Raw genomic sequence first — 20,058 nt, 5'->3', positions numbered from 1 at the left:
TGCGCACAATATTAAAAGTTAATGATTAGCCAACAGGCTAATAACAAAACAGATATTACGTACACATTGTGCAACTCTTATCCCAAATAAGCTCATATTTCTCTTCTCATTTTAACAATCCATGTTTTCTAAAATTCTTTGTCCTGTGGAAATTATGTATTTTCTGTGTTTTGATGGGTGAATGACCAACATCCTGATACAAAAAACAGGTTTAAAGCGCACGCTCCGGACGTCCATCTCCCACAGCCTCGGTTTGAAATCAACATGGTGGCAGACTGAATAAGACATATGGGGAAGTGTTTTATGCAGCTTTCAGATAAATCTCAAGTTCAAAAGATTGACTCTTAAGACTGATTTTGTGGTCCAAGGTCCCATTTATGATTAACTCACTGTTACTGTCCACATGTGGTTCCAGATCATCAATCACTTCTCGTTTCTTCTGCAGGTCAGAATGAGCTTCATGAAGCTTCTCCCTGCAGAAACCAAACTCACATCATTAACTCTGCCAACTTAATGGATATCATGACATAGAAAATCTACTGCCATTATCACTTCATAATTTATTTAACTTTTGTAAAAATTAAGATTTGAACTCATTAAAGGTGATATAAGGAGTAACAGGGGAGACACTCACAAATGTTCCTCCAACTTCTTCTTTAACAATGAAGACTGTTGAGAGAGAAATAATACAAATGAATGTTACATTCATTGTGTTCATCACGTACTGTATGGTTAATCTTCACGTCAAACACAGCATGGCTTATTTACATACAAATCACTGTCCAATCAGAAACCAGGCAGGACTGATGGGCTGTACTTACAATAACCTGATGAGGCAGATGATTGGTCGATTAGGTGAGGGCGGCGGATAGAAACAGATGAGCAGGCGTTAATATTTCATCACAGCAAACAAAGAGTTAAAGATTCAACACAACGATTAATCAGAGAGAGAAAGTGAAAGAGAAACGTATGGTTACACACATGATCATAAACACACACATTAAAATCAGTCAGTCAGTGCTGATAAATGAAAAGAAAATATTTAATGAGTAATAATGTAGACTGGAGTTATTCACCAGTATTAGACTGTCAAACATTAGACTATGATTTTATTGGTTAATATGATTGTAACCTCTCTCATGTGACCTTCGTTTAATGAGCAGAAAGGAGGAATGTTTTTAATGAACCGAAAGAAAATTAATCAGATTCAATGGATTGTGCTAAGCTATGCTAACAGTGCTAGCGCCAGACCCGGAGATCAGCTGAATGGATTCGAAAACGGTAAAAATCAAATGTAGGGGAGCTGGAAAATTAGTATATTTTTAAAAAAAGTGGAATGTCACTAAGTTTATACAAAATCAAGATGTGAGGAATCAGTTTTCAGTCATTACGATGTCATTATGTGTGTGTGTGTGTGTGTGTGTGTACTGACATCTTCATTTTTACTGTCCTGCTCCTGTAAAGCTCTCTGCAGCTCTTCAATCTGAGCATACAAGTCTGATATCTGCTGCTGACTCAACCTAAAGAGAGAGAAAATCCATCACATAGATCTCTCCACACACACACATACACAGCTATACAATAAAGAAATGACGTCACACATGCTATACACACCTGTTTTGTGTCTCGAGTGTATTGCAGGAACGTTGTGATTCCTCCAGCTGATTCTGTAGATCTTCAAGTTTGTGTCTGTATGATTCCTCCTGAACACACAGCATCTTATTCTCCTGCTGTAGACGCACAACTGTATCTCTGACACACAGACGGGAAAAACATTTACTAAAAAATGTGAAGTCCTTAAGCATCAATGACTGAATTTAATCCGATTGTAGGTTACAGCAGTACAGTTTACACTTACCCTATACATTTCAATTTTATATAATCTGAATCAAACAGATTAGCTTAATAATGTGTGTTGCCATTGCCTTGCTATTTCATGTTTCTGTGACGAGAATCATGTGATGCTTAAATAAAATGTAAATATAAGATGTGAACTTACACACAATTCTTCTGTGCATGTGCACAAGGTACATTTGCATCCGATTGACAAAATACTACGATTCACGTGTTTACATGCGTACTTTTCATGTAAACGTAGCCATTGATAATTCTAGTACAGATACAAACCAAAAATCTACAGAGATATAAAAGGTAAAATGAGATTATATAATGTAAAGATTATCACTTATAATTCTATCTGGCAATTACAGTTTTAATAGTAAAAACATCACTTATGGCATTTGTAATTTTGTTGAATATTTTCCACTTGTGCAAAGACACGTTTGAGCCGAATAGCACATGATTTTGCGGCAATTGCTCAGTTCGATTCGCATCGCTCTGTGTGTCTATTCACATTTTTGCGTTGACTTTGTATGTAATCTACTTGTGCAAATCCTTGAATTCGCGTTTGGTGTGTACGCCCCATTAAACATCAAATTATCACGAGAGTGATTCGAAAGCAATACCCTCGCGATAGTTTGATGTCACATTGCTGCACATGGAATGAAGTTACAACAGTAAGTTACTCACCTTAACTCAGCAGGCATGATCTCTGACGCCAGACTTCCGACAGCTCCCGAATCTCCAGCTAGAGAATCTACAAAACAAACAAACTTTTGGTTTGAGTGCTGATTGGATAGCATAGAAGAGGGGGCGTGGCTCAGGATTTGTCAGTGTGTTTTCATACTGTGGGTTCACACTAGCTGTGTTTGAGGCGTCAAATTTGTGTCTAGTTTGCCACTTGAACATTTTGAGTTTACTCGCTTCATTCATGCGTGAAAGCTGCGTGTGAAATTCTAGTCATCGAGACATTAACGAGGAAATTGGCGTCATGGGAGGGGCTTCTGCGACTCTGCTCGCTTGCTGTGATCACGTCACTACTAGAGCAAGCTCGTGATTGGTTAACGCGGTGGGTTTTCCTGCCAAAGTTCAAATTTTTCAACTCGCGCGTTTCCAGCAGCAATGCTCAATTCGCACCATTAGCGCGAACTAGACGGGCGAATGAGGCAGAATCACGTCTACCGCGCCACGCTAACCGCCTCATTCGCGTCGCGAGAGCTCCAAATTCAACGCGTCTTTACATTGACTTATCATTGAAATCACTCGCGGCTGACGCCTCTACCGTGGCTGGTGTGAACTCAGCATTATGATGATGTGTGTCTGACCTGAAAGCCTTAAACCCTGCTGCTGGACCTTTGCACATGTCAGATCATCAGTCAACTCTCTTAACGTGTCTCGCTCGGAGATCAGCTTCTGCACACACAAACACACACACACAGTCAATTTTCCTTGTCCGGGTAAAGGAAACGGCAAAAAGTAATGTGACGATCTGCACCTCTTTCTCTTTCTGAAGTGTCTCATATTTGTCATTGAGGTTCTTGTACTCAAATTGCCATTTTTCAGCTTTCATGGCCTCTACCGAGTGTTTGGTGCTCAGCTCGTGAGCCTATCAGAAGAAATCAACATTCAATCATTCATTAGAGCTGTACTATTTCATATCTTTAAAACACCATCATTCATGTGTGTGTGTTTGTTTTGTGTTGGCACCTGTCTCTTGTAGGTGTCAAGCTGTGTACGGATGGTGTTAGCTCTGCGCAGCTCCTCCTCTAGCTCACAGGTGCGCTGCATATACATGTGATTTCTTTCCTCCAGCAGACGCACCTGTCTGCGCAGATCTCCCAGATCCTCCAGCTTACGCTTGTACGTGTCCACCATCGCCTCTAAACGACTCACACGGTCAGACGAATGCCTGACGGACAGAAACCACAGACCATGTGATGCAGACGGTATGCAAAAGCAACAGTAGCTTTCTTAAAACAACCAACTTGAATCATGGATGGAAAGTGACAATTTCACTAAGTCAGTCAACGATCATAAATTACTGACCTCAGTACATCCATCTCATCTTTGAGAGACTGGGCCTCCTGAGCGAGACTGGTTAACTCGTCATTTCTTAGCTGAAGATCCGTCACCTCACGCTCCAGAACATCAGCTCGAAGCTTAAGGTCATCACGACTGTTCTCCAGCCTGCACACACAGACACAGACAAACATATGATTCAACCTGTGAAAGCACTGAGGTCCACAACTACTCTGGACTGCCAGGAAGTTTAATTGCAGATCAACAGAAAAGCCAGCACAATCACTATGGGCCCCAGCGTGGAGCTCTGCGAGGGGCCTCACACCTGTAGTTCTCCTCCTGCAGCTGCTCCATCTGACTCTGTAGCAGTAGGAGTTTCTTGTTGGTGACACCGGATGAGAGGTCAAACGGTTCAAAGCGAGTCAGACGCTCACGCAGAGACTGAAGCTCAACCTGAAGAGATGACTTCTCCTCTGCCAGCACAGACACCTGAAACACAGCCAGCTCAAGTTTATGTTAATGTCTATTCTGATTGGCTGACCTGAAGTCTGGGCTAATCAAATTTGGTCTTACGTTTACATTGGCATAAGCATAGGCTGTGTCCAAAATAGCCTCCTAAACCCTCACTCACAATTTCCTTACATTAGTCCACTATTTAGTTCACTCGCATTATGAAAACGAGTTAAATTCGGAAACCTGATATCACCTTCTGCCGAGAGGCGAGAATTCATTCAGCGCAAGCCCCAGTGGGCAGCAGCTAGTTTTGATTGTACAATGGTTGTACTCGCATTACTGAGGTGCATTGTGGGGTTGAATGAGTGCTCTCAATAATGTCCACTATGATTTCAGTCCAGTGTTAATTTTAGCAGCAAATTCTGATTTAGTCTTAGTCTTTTGAATAACACACAATTTAGTTTTAGTCTTATTTTAGTCATCCGAAATCTTTTAGTCTTAGTCTAGTTTAGTCGACGAAATATCATAAGAGTTTTAGTCTTAGTCTAGTCTTAAGTTTATTAGTCTGTTATGGAATGGTATTAAGGTTTGAATATGCAGTACAGACACAGATTTAATGGTTGTTATAGAAAACACGTATTTTATTTTATTGTTAATGTCAAAAAAAAACTGACCGTGGCTTTTTCACAAAAGATAATATCACATAAAATAAGCATAAGGCCCGCTCTACCTAAAAATATACATGGTCACTTAAAAAGATATGCATTGTCCCTAAATGACATGCGCACACAGACACACACGCACGCAGACACAATGACAGAGACACACACACGCACTTACGCACGCACTTTGTCCAGTCATGTAGAACCACAACATCTACTATAATAGTAACGTTACACATTTCATTCAATTTGAGAACACTGAATATTTATACTCCATATTAATTCAGACAATCCAATACAATCAATACAGTTCAGATGTGTATTCCTTTCGTTTCTATGTTATACCAAGTTTAGCGAAAACACAGTGGTTTATCTGATAAAATAACCTTAGCGTGTTTGTTTACCTTCGCATGTATTTCTGGATGAGTCGTCTTTACAGGCTGTCGTCTTGTCAATGTCTTGTTTGTTGTTAATGAGACATGTCTTCGGACCGGGTGCACCGCAAAACGTTAGCGTGTTGCTAACGAGCGAAGTCAACTGAAATCAGCCGAAGCTGGGTAACTAAGACTGTACAACTAAATATCATGTAAACAACCTGTTGAGAAAACGAACTTTGCCGCTGCTTTTTAAAATGCCTCTACTGCCTGCTGCCTGCTGCTGCATAGATCAACCTACCCTCAAAGATTCGCTCTGATTGGATTTCTTCCCAACTGTTCTACAAAATGACAGCTCTGATTGGATCTCTTCTCCATTCGTCCCTCCCTAACATTTTCGTCTTATTTTTATTCGTTGACTAAAGTGTCAGTTATATTTCGTTACAGTCTTCATCGTCATATATGATTTTATTTAGTTTTTATTTCGTTTTCGTCCGTGAAAAAGGTTCGTTGACGAATATTTTTCGTCATCGTCTTCGTCAACGAAATTAACACTGTTTCAGTCACAACTAAAAATAGATGTTCCCTCAAATAGTGCACTATTTAAGGGTATAGGGGGCTATTTCGGACACAGCCATAGTATAGGAAATCAGATGCATATCCAAAAAAAAGTAAATATCTCAAGAGAGACATAGATTTGCTAAAATAGTGACAGCCTGTATGATGAACACTGTTAGCTGTCTGACCTGCTGCTGAAGTTCCCTGCAACGCTGCTGAGACGCATCATCTCGATCGTCTGTTTCTTCACTTAGAAAATAATATTTCCTGGACTGAAGGATGACACGATAAACACAGAATAAAGAAGAGATAATGAAAAAGACATACACACATATCCATACACGTTAAATAGATTTAACATCTATTATGTGACCCAGCCTGTGAAAACCCAGGTCACATATTTGCATCTTTTTTTTACATAAAATCATATATAAATCTATATAAATCATATATAATCTATATAACTATGGCGAGTTAACACGTCAATTAAGAAATAACGCTTCCCTGCCAATGACGAGTTTTTCCGGCAATCAGTATTCCCTCCATTATCCACCAGGTGGCGCTCTTACACAACTTATAAAACCCAGAAGTATCCACATAGGGCAAACAGTTTTAACTCCGTTTGTGCTTTGATCATCCCTTTGAATCTGATCTCTATCAAAAGTCCTTCACAAAAATGCAATTATCTCAGCTTTTTGCTCAAAATTTTGTATATTTGAAGAAACCTACCCATATTTCAGAGGTGATGAAAAGAGAACTAATTAAAACAGAATGAAACTTTCTTGTTTGTTTAATAGCAGATGGTCTGTTCTTTCATTTTATATATTGTGTGTTTATATATTTAAAGAAGAACATTTTCTTGAAGGTATTAAACTTTTGTGAAAATCATAAAAATGTAGCAAGGCCATGATCACTCTGCAAAGATTTGATGAATTTTGTTATTAGCTGCAGCACAATTGAACCATAATTGCAGTGGGGGCGCTGCTCGTGTGGCGACCTGTAGGCACAGAGAGTAGCGTGCTGTTTGTATACATATTTGTCTTTTTCGTTTGTGTGTGTTTTGTGTGTGTTTTGCATCCTTGCAAGTGTTTTGCATCCTTGCAAGTGTGATTGTTATCTACAGTTTATCACAGTTTATCACCTGTGAGGTGCGGACAATTTAAGTTTCTAGAGATATTACTAAGATACTTTAAGGTTTTACACTGTTTGCTGGGGAAGCCAGGCCACCTGTAACAGCTGATTGAGCTAACCAAGATCGGCTAGCTCTCAACGTCTACAACAGAGGAATGGATGGCGCAATTCTCCTGTGGTTAATGGTGTTCTTATCCTACTACCTGGATTACTTTTGCTGTTTCACATACGGAGTATGCACTCCGAATGGACAACGGATTACTTATTCAAGGCACTCTCTGCTGCAACTTATTCCTAATGAAGCTGCTTTTTCTGTGAGGCTTCCGGAGGAGATCCAGTGTAAACATCAGGACGATAGAGACACTACACACACGAGAAAGGTAACAAAGCGGGGCAAGAAGGGTGGAATTAGAGCCAGACTAAAAGGGGGAAAAAATAAACACTGTGCACTCCCCTCTATTGTGCTAGCTAACGTGCGCTCTTTGCGCAATAAAATTGATGAACTGCAAGCCAATGTCAACTACATGTATGAATATCGGACCGCATCTATGCTGGCATTTACTGAGACATGGCTTAATGCGAATGATGCGGATGACGGATTGTATATTAATGGCTTTGGATCCCCCTTACGTCTTGATCGAGATCCTACGCTCACAGGCAAACAATCGGGAGGCGGTGTTTGCCTTTATGTCAATAAGAGTTGGTGCACGACAACCATTGTTAGGGAAGAACTATGTAATGCTGATATCGAACTGCTGGCTGTTTCCCTGCGTCCCTTTTATCTACCAAGGGAATTTCCACAAATTTTTTTAATTATAGTTTACATTCATCCCAGAGCTAAAGAATCCCTGGCTATTGACTGTATTAGAAAAACGCTAGATAAACTTGAATCTATAGCCCCAGATGCCCCTAAATTTATTTTAGGTGATTTTAATCAGTGTTCGGTGGACAGATCTCTTAAGGGTTTTTCTCAATATATTCACTGTCCCACTCGTTCAGGAAAGACTTTAGATAAATGCTATGGATCAGTGCCAGATGCCTATAAGGCCGTCCCTTTACCCCCTCTTGGCTCTGCTGACCACCTTGGAATTTTACTAGCCTCAGCTTACCTACCAGTTGTGAAGAGGTCAGAAAAAATAAGGAAGGACATTAAACAGTGGACTGCCGATAGCATTATGGAACTGCAAGGGTGCTTTGAGACCACCGACTGGTCCATATTAACATCTTCTTCTGGTGACTTAAATGAACAAGTGGATATAGTATCCTCTTATATCTCTTTTTGTGTGGATAATATTATACCTGTTAAGAGGGTCATAATATTCCCTAACAACAAACCCTGGGTGACTAAGGACTTAAAGGAGATTTTAAACAAAAAAAAGAGGGTCTTCTTTACCGGCTCTGAGTTGGAAAAGAAAGAGGTCAATAGAGAGGTCAAGCGTGCCATAAAAAAAGCCAAACTGAGATATAAGAACAAGGTGGAGAGAACATTTGCTCAGGGTGATCTACATGCTGCATGGCAGGGCCTTAAAAGTATGGCAGCAGTCAACATTAGTCCTGTCAGTCGTAAGCCTATTCAGGTTATAGGCTGCAGTTCAACCTCACTACCTAATGACCTGAATATCTTTTTTACCAGATTTGAGAGGGATAATAGTTCTGATCTCAAAAGAGTAATCTCCTCACTAGAACCTGATGAGTGTAACATCATTATTGACTCAGAGGAAGTGGTAAGTGCCCTCAAGAGGACCAAAGTGAACAAGGCGCCAGGTCCAGACAACATCTGCGGGCGGACCCTTAGGCACTGTGCAGAGCAATTGGGGGGTGTGTTCCAACACCTATTTCAATGCTCTATCAACTACAGTACAGTCCCCCAGTCATGGAAATACTCTACGGTGATCCCCATACCCAAGAAGGGTACCATCAAAGTTCTGAACGACCTTAGGCCTGTGGCCCTAACCTCCTTGGTAATGAAGGCCATGGAAAGGGTCATAAGAGACTATATAACCAAATTGACAAATCCAATGATGGACTCACTTCAGTTTGCATATCGGGTGGGGAGGGGGGTCGATGATGCTAAAATGTTCATTATAGACAATATCCATAAACATCTGGAAATCCCAAACTCGACAGCCAGATTTCTGTTCGCTGACTTTTCGTCAGCGTTTAACACCATGCAGCCACATATCTTGGCAGAAAAGCTGGTCACCCACTTTCATTTGGGTCATCATCTCATTTTGTGGATTATAGACTTTCTGACTAACAGGACTCAAAGAGTATTGGTTAATGACATTTTCTCGGATGTTCTGACCACGTCAACAGGTTCACCTCAGGGTTGTGTCCTTTCTCCCCTCCTTTACATCCTCTACACAGACGATTGTAGATCGACTCAGCCTAACTGTCACATAGTTAAATTTGCTGGTCATCTTGTCCTTGCTTTCAGGCTCCCTCCACAACCATAGTTCAGCTCTGCAGGAGTTTGTGGAGTGGTGTGAAATGTCCTGTTTAGAGCTGAATGTGGATAAAACCAAGGAGATGATAGTGACCTTTTCTTCCAAGCAGATGCAGTTGGCTGAGGCAGTTAACACCACTATTCAAGGAAAATTAGTAGAGGTTGTGGAGGAATATAAATATCTTGGGACCATTTTTGATAACTTGCTGAAGTTTTCGTCCAACACAGAGGAAATTTTGAAGAAATGCCATCAGCGGCAGTACCTGCTCAGGAAATTAAGATCATTTGATGTAAACAAGGACATTCTGACCACATTCTATTATTCATTTATTGAAAGTGTGATAACCTTCTCTTTCACTTGTTGGTTCTATTTTATTAGTCTACAAAATAGGAATCGTTTACATCAAACTGTCAAAGTATGTTCCAAGATTATTGGACACCCCTTGAGAGACCTGTCTACCTTATGTGAACAGCAGACCCTGAAGACCGCCTGGAGGATTCTTCGTGATCCATCACATGTTGTGTTTCCGATGTTTGAATGGCTCCCCTCAAGACGTAGACTTCGCTGTCAGGCGTGTAAGACCCAGAGGAGGAAGGTGACCTTTGTCCCTAGAGCTGTTCAGCTCTTAAATTCTCAGCCCTCATACCTCACAAATCTTTATATAGACTGAAAATTGATGCATTGACTTCATATCCCTTGCCCTCTCTTATATATATTTATGTACTGGTGATGTATTGTTTTGTATGTGGTGGAATGTGCTGCTCTTTGTGTCTCTTAATTGCCCCATGGGGATGAATAAAGTGATTTGAATTGAATTGAATTGAATAATTTGCCTGTCTATGCTTCACATATCACATGAAAACTGATATTCTCCAGTTTTCAGTGATATATGACACATTTATAGAAAAAATCTTGCAAAACAGGTTATTTATATGATGTGGACGTTTAAAAAGCAGAGAAAGCTTGAATTGACTTTATCGTGTTGCACGCTGAGTACTCGCTTTAAGTTCTGTGTTTCATATTCATGTGTCCCCACACACATCAGCATCAAAAAACGTAATTTTTTCGACAGGTAGCAGCTTTAAAATTTCTTTAAAATATAGTGATTATCTTGTCAAAAGTTAAGCTACAAAACAGATAAGCTGTTTCTGAAATTTTGGAGATGACAAAAAATATCTCTGCACCGAAATACAAATCGGGCTAAAATTGCGCTAATTATGCCTTGCACTGCACTGACCCACTTTTTGTCTGTGTGATTTAATATTATGGTCTGTTTTTTACTTTCCAATGATAGAAAAGAGTTTCCTGAAACAAATCATCATGTGTTTCTGTGCTTAAAGTAAAAACAGAGATGATCCCAAGCAAACAGGTATTTATGTGCATAAAGAATAGTGTCTATAAAATCATCAAACTCTATCAAAATCATCATGTTACAAACTCTAGAAATAATTAATATTTATGCAAAAATACATACAGTACTGGTCAAAAAATTTAAAACACCTGACTGAAATGCTAACAATGATCTTAAAAATTGTTTAATTTAAAGGTGTATGGTTAAATGCTTGAAATTACTTTCATAGACAAAAACATACCTGTGGCAAACAGATTAAATTCTGTTATCAGAAAATTAAAATGAGTACGGTTTTGCAATGCAAACACTAGTTTTGAAAAACTCACTCGTTCTTTTTTTATATATGTTTTCCAAATTAAAATTATAATAATAAACTCATGGCATAACAAAAATGTAACTGTGGGAATTATGTTGTGACAAATAAATCAAAACTTGGTTATATTTTATTATCTGAAGTGCAGTCAACCATTGCCTAGAAATTGCAAACCCGTACTCGTGTCATTTTATCAAGAAGCTTCTTAAAGTTTCACCTTAGAATGAATTTTAAAGGGGACAAGACTTTTTTAAGATGTAAAATAAATATTTGGTGAGTACATATGTGAAGTTTTAGCTCAAAATACCATAGAGATAATTTATTATAACAAGTTTAAATTGCCACTTTGTAGGTGTGAGCAAAAATGCAAATAAGCTGATTATGCAAACATTGATCGCCATAATGGTGATTTGTTGAAATGGCAGTGCAGTGGTTGGATTGTGCAGATTAAGGGAGGTATTATTATATTCAGATCCCTTTCTGACATCGCAAGGGGAGACAAATTTCAATAAGATATGTTTCCACATGCTTGCAGAAAATGGTTTACCAAAACTAAGTTTCACATTTTCTAGGTTGAAAGAAGCAGTGGGGACCCAATTATAGCACTTAAACATGAATAAAGTCAGATTTTTATGATATGTCTTCAAAGCTATTGAAGAAGTTCACATTTTTCTGGGCTCTTGTTGGCTGCTTTTCCTTAAATATTCAGTAATTTATAAAAAAATATTTTTAAAAAATAAAATTTTAGTTTTCTAATAACAGAAATTACTCTGTTTGGCACAGGTATATTTTTGTCTAAATATGTAATTTCAAGCATTTAACCTACAACTTTAGATTAAATTTTTTTTTTAAGATTATTGTTAACATTTCAGTCATGTATTTTAAAAGTTTTAACTGGTAGTGCATATGTATCAGTAAACTATATTCTTTACAAACACACCTGATAGTCAAAATCGCCGTATGTCTCTGGAGTTCCTGCCTCCACAGGTTCTTTGGTGAGCAGCTGAGACACAAAACAAACAAACAAACAAACATCTGTGATGTGCATCTGTATAAGGCAGAGACCCCACTAAGATATAAAGAGAAGTAATGGTGATGACGTGCAGTTTACCTCTTGAATGGCCGTCATGACAACATGTTGTACGGATTCTTCCAGTGTCATGATCTGCTGAATGTGTTCTGCAGAGGAGTATTAGACACAAATAAACATCTATACTCATCTGAGAGTCTTTCTTGTCTTTCAGTCATCTCCAGCTCACCTTGTTTGTGTTCACAGCTGATAGCGCAACCCAGAACCAACTGAAGCAGACGACCCAATTCATTCACATCGCCCATCTCTCCGATCAGACACACATCAGGAACGTGATCATCAGAAACCTGCTGACTTAACACCTGATACACAACACACATTACACAGCTACAAAATATTATCTCTTAATCAGCTTCATATATGACATATTTAGTCATTGTCGTGTATACGTACATTTTTAAAAAAAACATTCAAACAAGATTCGACTTCTACATCACACACACGCTTTTGTATCAGACACAAACTAACAAATCAGTTAAAGATGTGTAAGTTTTTACTCACATCATGATAATACTCGATTATACTCTGAAGAATCTTCTTCAAGTTGCTAACCTGTCAAAGTATACGAGCAGTCAAGTCAAATATATTTCACATCAAAGCATTGTACACTATAGTAAAACATAGTATTATAGCAGTCTAATACAGTAGCTTAGAGAGAGAGTAACTTGAGTAAAATACCTTCAGTCTCCAGTTGGTGCCTCCATCTTCTTTTATCCTGCTGAGCCACGTCTCATTAAACCAGGACGAGTCTCTGACAGACACACAAACACATATTCAGTCTTAACTCTTTCCTCGCCATTGACGAGTTATTTTGTCAATTGAAAGAAAATGCTTCCCTGCCAATTATGAGTTTTTTACGGTAATCTAAAGTTCTGCTATTATCCACCAGGTGGTGCTCTTATCCAACTTATAAAACACTGACGCATCCACTGATCCAAAAACAGGAAAAACTGTGTAAGTTCTGATACTGATTTCTAAAAAAATCTTTTACAAAAAAAGCAATTATTTTAGGTATTTTTGAAGAAACTTACGAAAAAGAACGAATTAAGATAGGATGAAACTTTTTACCCTTTTTTTTTGTTTGAAAGCAGAGGGTCTGTTTTTCATTTGATAAAATTTTCTGGAATGAATTAACTTTTGTGAAAATTCCAAAAAAAAACAGCCGCTGTCAAAAAAAAAAAAAACTCTGGCAGGGAGTTAACAGAAACATCTCAATATTTACTTGCCATCATTTGTTTCAAACATGTAAAATTTTATTTTCTCTGATGACCACAAAGGAAGATATTTTGAGGAATGTTTAAAACCAAACCAGTCATGAGCCCCATTAACTTCCATAGTATTTTTTCTCTACTATTTTTTATTTATTTATTTGAAAGAAAATGGGAAACAATACATATTACCGTATTTTTCGGACTATACGCTGCATATTTTTTCATAACTTGGCTGGTGCAGCGTCTTATAATTAATATTGACATTTATGAGGCAAAAGACAACATTACCATCTACAGCCGCGAAAGTCCGCCATATGCTGCTCCTGTATTTATGTAATGAAATGGATTTAGTAATGTGGAATGATAAGTCTGCGAACGCTAGTTGGCTTGTTTGGTTAATTTAGACTATTCAACCTTCCAGGTAAGTTCTGTATTCTATGGTTTATCTTTTAAATAGCTGATAATATTACTTTTAACATACAGACATCTATTCAGCCTGCTGTTCTGTGCTATTGTTTAGTTGAATAACTTGCCTTTCCAGATTAAATGTCTGTTCTTCAGCTTGGATTTTGTGAAATAATTTTCCAAATAAACGCCACATATAGTCACATTTTTGAACGGTGCGGCTTATACTCCGGAAAATACGGTAGTGACCATTTCCACAAATGTAAAAATGTCAGATTGTAGCCTTAGGGTAATTTCCATCTGCAGCCCCCTTGGCAGATTGGTGTTACACGCCAGTTAATAAATACATACAGAAACACTATATCGTCGCTGTCCGATGAAACTCACGTATGTTCATTTTGCCGATTTTGAGATTTTTCGACAGATTGAATGTCCAGGTTCATTTCCATATACAGTATGTGTCACATACCTAAATAGCCAATGAAAACTTGTGAAATCATGTCATCTGATTTTCACGTACCCGTTTGGTGTCAAAGCTGTCAATCAAGCCGCATATCTTCCGCCTGTGAAGCATCTCGCCGGTCTCGTAAAGTTTCATCGAAGCTCACTGGATATAGCCGAATAAACATGACAATGACTTTCCTTCGAGGTAAACGTTTCCCCCGGACGCCAGACTAACATCTATGAGTTACTTAATTACGGTAGGACTGTGCAAACAAACTATCTGTCTAGCATTGGTGATATTTACGCTGGGGATTTCCCCACCACTTTTTGAAAGCATTTGGTTAAAATGTTCTGAAAAATCAAGCGATGCTTAAGACTGGTTTTGTGGTCCAGGGTCGCATATTTTGCGTTGTATGCTTATGGTGTGTTTTCTTGCACATGTGTAATGAAATTCATTGTAATCATTTATTAAACGCGCTGCTGTTTTGTACGCTATGGTGCTTTGGCATTGTTCGGTTGAGCTGGTGTTGCAGGGACTGTTACATGTGTGCAGTCGACATTGTTGAGGGTTTTATGTTGAGTATTTTCTTGTTGTTGACTAGCCTACGCTATGCCCATTTTTGATGCGCCGTTATTCAATATTTTTCCCGTCCTGCAGTAATGTTTTTATAAGATCTCTTGTCCCCACCACTTTTCAACACAAACTGACGCCCCTGTTGTTTAGCATTACCATGTCATGTATTGATTCATTGTCCCTTAATGGTTTGCAAGAGACATTTAATACAATTATAATTAATATTAAATAAAGTAAGCGTATTTAACCAAGACGTAGGCTATTTAATAAACTGAGCGTATTCATCTGTCAATACGAAACGCGACTTGGCCATTCTAATTAATGATTGGAAGAACGCGTATCGATCAAAGTTACTGTAAAATATGCACGCATGTCCATTTAAACTCAATTTTGGTCAAATGTGGATTATATCATGACACTGGCAAGAATATGGTTACATGTAAATATGCCGTACCAAGTATGACAACGCTACATTCAACTGCTTTTGATATCCGGTGTTTTTTTCACTTTCTGAAAAGTTACCGTTTTGGACATACGTGAGTTTCATCAGGCAGCGACGATATACAGTCTATACACAAAAAGACAAGGACAAAAACAACGATCACATCATGTTAGAACAAACAATAACAACAAGAGTGGACAACAAAGGACATATAGAAAACAGGAATGCAGACTATAGTATACTGATGTCAATGGGGCTTATGTATGATTGGTCTGATTACAAACATTCTCAAAATATCTTCCTTATACAGGTTTGTAACAACATGAGGGTGAGTAAATAATGACAGTATTTTCATTTTTGGGTGAACTATCCCTTTCAAGCTTATCCAAATCACTAGATTTGTGAGACATTAGTCTGGATTTCACAGATGGGGTCACATTTACTCTTACCCTTATGTTATTTCAAATATGTGTGACTTTCTTTCTTGATACAACATGACATTGGGTAAACCCTGACAGGACTTTTATTTTGACAGTGAACAATGAGCAGCTGTCATATTTGACATATTAGATGTGCACATATGTTTGTGGTGGTATAAGACTTTTACACCAACTGCTATATCATCTTGCACATGAATAGTTGTCGTTCCAACACAAACAAATGTAGACACAGACACACGAAACAATTCGAACACAAACTCTCACATTTTGTTAAGCACGTGTGCGATGGCCACGCCGCTGGTCAGCTCATGTTTGCTGGTACATGAAGGCACCTGAAACGTCTGCAGCTGCCAAACAAAAACGAAAGAGTAGAAATTAGACAGATGGACATTAATAAACACACAAAAGCTTTACAGGTCAACTGCTTTGGTTAAAACCTTTACCTTTTAAGTGGATTCTTCCAATGTAAAAACCACTTTTAGTAAAACAATAGTGATACATGTATACTGCCCTCAAACTGGGTCATAAAAATTAAAAAGGCCATAAGAATAATAATAGGATACATATTGTACTTTACATATATTACAGTACAGAGGCCTTTGGTAAACAAATACAAAGTCACTGTAAACAGATTGAGAAGTGAGAGAGTTTATTGTGAAGTCATGGTTTGATCCTCAGCTGGGTTGAACAACGACTTCAGAACATATAAACATTTATTTCACGTCATTTCAAGTGTATAAATGTATTTTATAAAGACAATGTTTAGAGCTAATAACTTTAACTGTTATAAACTGGTGTTAACGTACTTTAAACACCTTAGATTAGATATATGATCACTTTAACGCACCCAATACAACCAAACACAGCGTAATAAAGTCACTATAAACTCATAAAACCGATGACAGGTGAATAAAAAACATAAATTACATAAAAATGCCTGAAGTGAGTAAACTTGCACCTGCTGCTGCTAACAGGCTAACACAAACACATGCACGCGCTTCATTCTCCTAACACAGACAGAAAGACACGAAAGCACAGTGTTAATGACACGAGCTCATTTCTTACCCATATGAATAAAGAATCACTCAGCTGATGTTTATTTAAACTCATAGTGGAGATTTCTAATGTTTCACACAGTAACAGGGCTGCCACGGGCGCGTTCTCGAGCACAGCGCGTCACTGGTACACGTATTTACCTCAGCAGGAGCTCTGCGCGCGCTACCCCTGCGGGCTTCCGTAAGACACTCGTCGCCATAGCAACAAAGCAGCGTTCGCGCTGTTGATGTAATTCGTCTATAAATGTATTTTGAGTTATTTTGAATTATACTTTATGTATTTATATTGTAATGTTATACAAAAATTATATTATAAAAACAAAACAAAAAACATCTCTCTCGGGTTCTTTGGCCAATTTAAAAAAAATACCAGAGTCGTATAATAAGATACATTTTGTAGAAAGTAAAGCTTAATTAAATATATTTTTGAATTTGAAAATATATTTAGTTTTAACTCATACAGCAAAATATATATGTTTTCCTGACTAAAATATAAAGTTTGTATAAATATATAAGTTTAGGTATAAAATGTATAACTAGTATAAAATGTATAAGTATATTTTGCAATTGAAAATATATTTATTTTTAATCTTTTCAAATCTGTTGGGGCGGTTTCCCGGACAGGGATTAAACTAGTCCTAAACTAAAATAAATGTAAGCTGTTCAAATTAAAAAAGTGCACACAAGTAATGTTTTAGTAAGGCATGTTTGCTAAAACTGGTTATATTTCCTAATAAAACTAAGGCCTAGTTAATCCCTGTCTGGGAAACCACCCCACAAAGCTTGCGAAGTGAATAAAAACGCCTAAATATATATATTTTTTAAATATATAAAAATGGCCAAAATATAGATAGGTGAAAAATCATTTTTTTGTAAAAATATTTCAAAATATATTTCAGTACATTTATTTTTTGGGTATTTTGTGTATATTTGAAAATATATATTTTTACTTTATCTGTATGTGTATAACTACTGGTGCAGAAAACATAAAACAGCACTTTAAAAAAACTAAAATTTTGTTCCATTAAAGAATAATGTATGTGCGCTACAATATTATTTCAATACTATAATAATTATATATACAATATTTAGATAAATAGTTTTCTCTCTAAAAACGAAACACTTTCATTTGTGACCACCAGGTGGAAGACCATCACTGCACACCAAACAACACAAAAAACACATAAAAGCATGAAGCAGCACTATCCACACTGATCATCTTCACAAGTTTCTCTTTAAAACACAAATCAGTAACAACAAAGCAAACAATTAAAGACATTCGAATTTATTTAAATGTTTTAATGGGAATGTTATTGGTTTTAATGGAAACCATAATGGTCTTTGTGAGTCTTTACTGGTAATGTGTTGAGTGTAGTTGGTGGGATCTGGTTGATGGGAACAAATACATCACCATTAAATACTATTTAAAAAAGACGAAAAACCATGATTTTTGTAATGGTTTTAATTGTAAACAGCTGATGGTTCATAATTGGTAATTGAAACATTAGAATGTAAATCGTTAGTTTTTTCAACAGGTGGATTATTCATTACATTGCACTATTACATTACACTATATACATTACTATTATTATTATTATAACAATTATTATTATTAATAACAATAATGGAATTTAATTATTTTGACATCTGTTATGTTTCTCACTCATCCATACAAATCTGAACAAATAACTGGAGTAACATAAACATAAGTTCATAATCATTCATAATCATACATGACAGCATACACGTACACCAGTGTTTATTTTAATCTCTCTCACTTTCTCTCTCTCTCCCTCTATGTCATTTCCTCCACACTTCCTGTTTTCACACACTCTCTGATGCAGACCCACACACCTTTACCTGTTTAGGTTCACACCTTCAATTGACGTCTATGACTTCCTGCTCCTCCCAGAGCTGTCAATCATCTGATATTACCCAACACCCCTCATTAATGTTCACTGTTTTCACTTTCTGCTTATTCAAAGCTTCATCTGAATATTATTAAATGAGAAGCAAATGATTATTTGAAAAACCTAGAACAGCTCTGTGAGTCACAGGAAACTCTTCATGTCAGATTTTCTCTGTATATCTTCAGACAGAGCCGGAGGTTTGGAGGAAGCAGGGTCAGTGGCTCTTATACTGCTCTCTGTTTAGTTTAGTCACCCTCCAGAGGTCCATGACTAACCTGCCGGCAGAAGACAGGATGGGGATTTTCACAAGAATGGACGACTATTTTCATCCTTGACCTCCCCCTCTCTCTCTCTCTCGCTCTACTCAGATGTGCTTCCTCAAACTATTTCTGTACAACAACTACTACTCAAGATATGAATCAACACTAATATGACCATTTTCATACAATTCAATATATTTTAATATAAGTCTTAGCATTCAAGAAAGTATCCTAATATGTTGCTATGCTGAGGTGTTCTGGGTTAGATAAGGGTTTGTTCCAATCACTAATCCTAAATATGAATAATAGTCAATATTATAATAACACACTATTATATGAAAGCAAGACCCTTCACGGGTTTAGGATCTTATACATTTGATACAAAATCACTGTTTTGTACTTTGTTGTGGAGGTTTAGTGGCTGCCGTGCGTGTTTACATGAAAAATGCGGATGCGGTTTATGTTCAACCCGTGCCAGCTTTAAGATGTGAGGAATGTTGGCACGGCCGCATTGAAGTGCCAGGTGCAGGAAACACAGGACAAACAACACACGAGACAGAAAGACACTTTTACAAACACATAACTCTAGACATGAGCTCATGGGCGAGAATACAGGTGTGTGTCTACCCCACATCTACACCCACTGACACTTAAGATTTACAATCTCAATGAAGGTTTGTGTTTTATGTTGATATCGTGAGTGAGATTCAGAATCATATAACATGAGTCCTCTGTCCCAAAAAACAGCAGACAGCCATTAAATGAGGTGGTGTTGTGTTGAGTCACTCAGTGCAGGTGCTGCTTAAAGAACCTGAAGAAGAAAATAAACACCGTTCTCATGAAAGTCTTTCATCTGAGAGCACCTAGAGGTGAATGTGAGGCCAACAGAGACTCATACATGTGACATTACAGTCAACCAGCTTTATTATGAAATACACAGAAATAAAACATTGTTATTGGTTATGTTTAGGATTAAAGATTTAGATGCTACAACTTTCTCACTATTTGTAGACCACAAAGGTACCATTATGGTGATCAGTGTTTGTTTTAGTTTGCATTGACTCTTATCTTTTTAGTTTT

General features: G+C 37.6%; 1 protein-coding gene and 1 long non-coding RNA gene across 4 annotated transcripts in view; one reads left to right on the top strand and one right to left on the bottom strand.

Moving 5' to 3' along the window:
* Positions 1-20,058, top strand: part of LOC141351223 (uncharacterized) — a 107,747-nt gene that overhangs the window by 23,397 nt on the left and 64,292 nt on the right. The window lies entirely within an intron of this gene.
* The window catches only part of hook2 (hook microtubule-tethering protein 2), a 51,474-nt gene that overhangs the window by 6,522 nt on the left and 24,894 nt on the right, over positions 1-20,058 (bottom strand). Inside the window, exons 1-18 of one of the 3 annotated variants that reach the window (XM_073857820.1) lie at positions 16,819-16,985; positions 16,018-16,100; positions 12,916-12,988; positions 12,739-12,789; positions 12,407-12,539; positions 12,259-12,326; positions 12,088-12,150; positions 6,094-6,177; positions 4,184-4,347; positions 3,886-4,026; positions 3,547-3,748; positions 3,335-3,445; positions 3,165-3,252; positions 2,536-2,596; positions 1,615-1,752; positions 1,433-1,520; positions 635-669; positions 391-473 (exon numbers count right to left, since the gene is read on the bottom strand). In XM_073857820.1, coding sequence (XP_073713921.1) covers positions 391-473; positions 635-669; positions 1,433-1,520; positions 1,615-1,752; positions 2,536-2,596; positions 3,165-3,252; positions 3,335-3,445; positions 3,547-3,748; positions 3,886-4,026; positions 4,184-4,347; positions 6,094-6,177; positions 12,088-12,150; positions 12,259-12,326; positions 12,407-12,539; positions 12,739-12,789; positions 12,916-12,988; positions 16,018-16,100; positions 16,819-16,863 — 1,711 coding nt within the window. In that variant the 5' untranslated portion in view covers positions 16,864-16,985. Of the gene's footprint in view, positions 1-390; positions 474-634; positions 670-1,432; positions 1,521-1,614; positions 1,753-2,529; positions 2,597-3,164; positions 3,253-3,334; positions 3,446-3,546; positions 3,749-3,885; positions 4,027-4,183; positions 4,348-6,093; positions 6,178-12,087; positions 12,151-12,258; positions 12,327-12,406; positions 12,540-12,738; positions 12,790-12,915; positions 12,989-16,017; positions 16,101-16,818; positions 16,986-20,058 lie in introns of those variants that run through there. The other 2 variants (XM_055177914.2, XM_073857821.1) reach the window with 2 other exon arrangements.

Source organism: Misgurnus anguillicaudatus, chromosome 19 (genome assembly GCF_027580225.2).
Source record: "Misgurnus anguillicaudatus chromosome 19, ASM2758022v2, whole genome shotgun sequence".
In the NCBI taxonomy this organism is placed as follows: Eukaryota; Metazoa; Chordata; class Actinopteri; order Cypriniformes; family Cobitidae; genus Misgurnus; species Misgurnus anguillicaudatus.
Note: the sequence above shows the minus strand (reverse complement) of the source record. Positions and strands in the feature narration are given on the sequence as shown.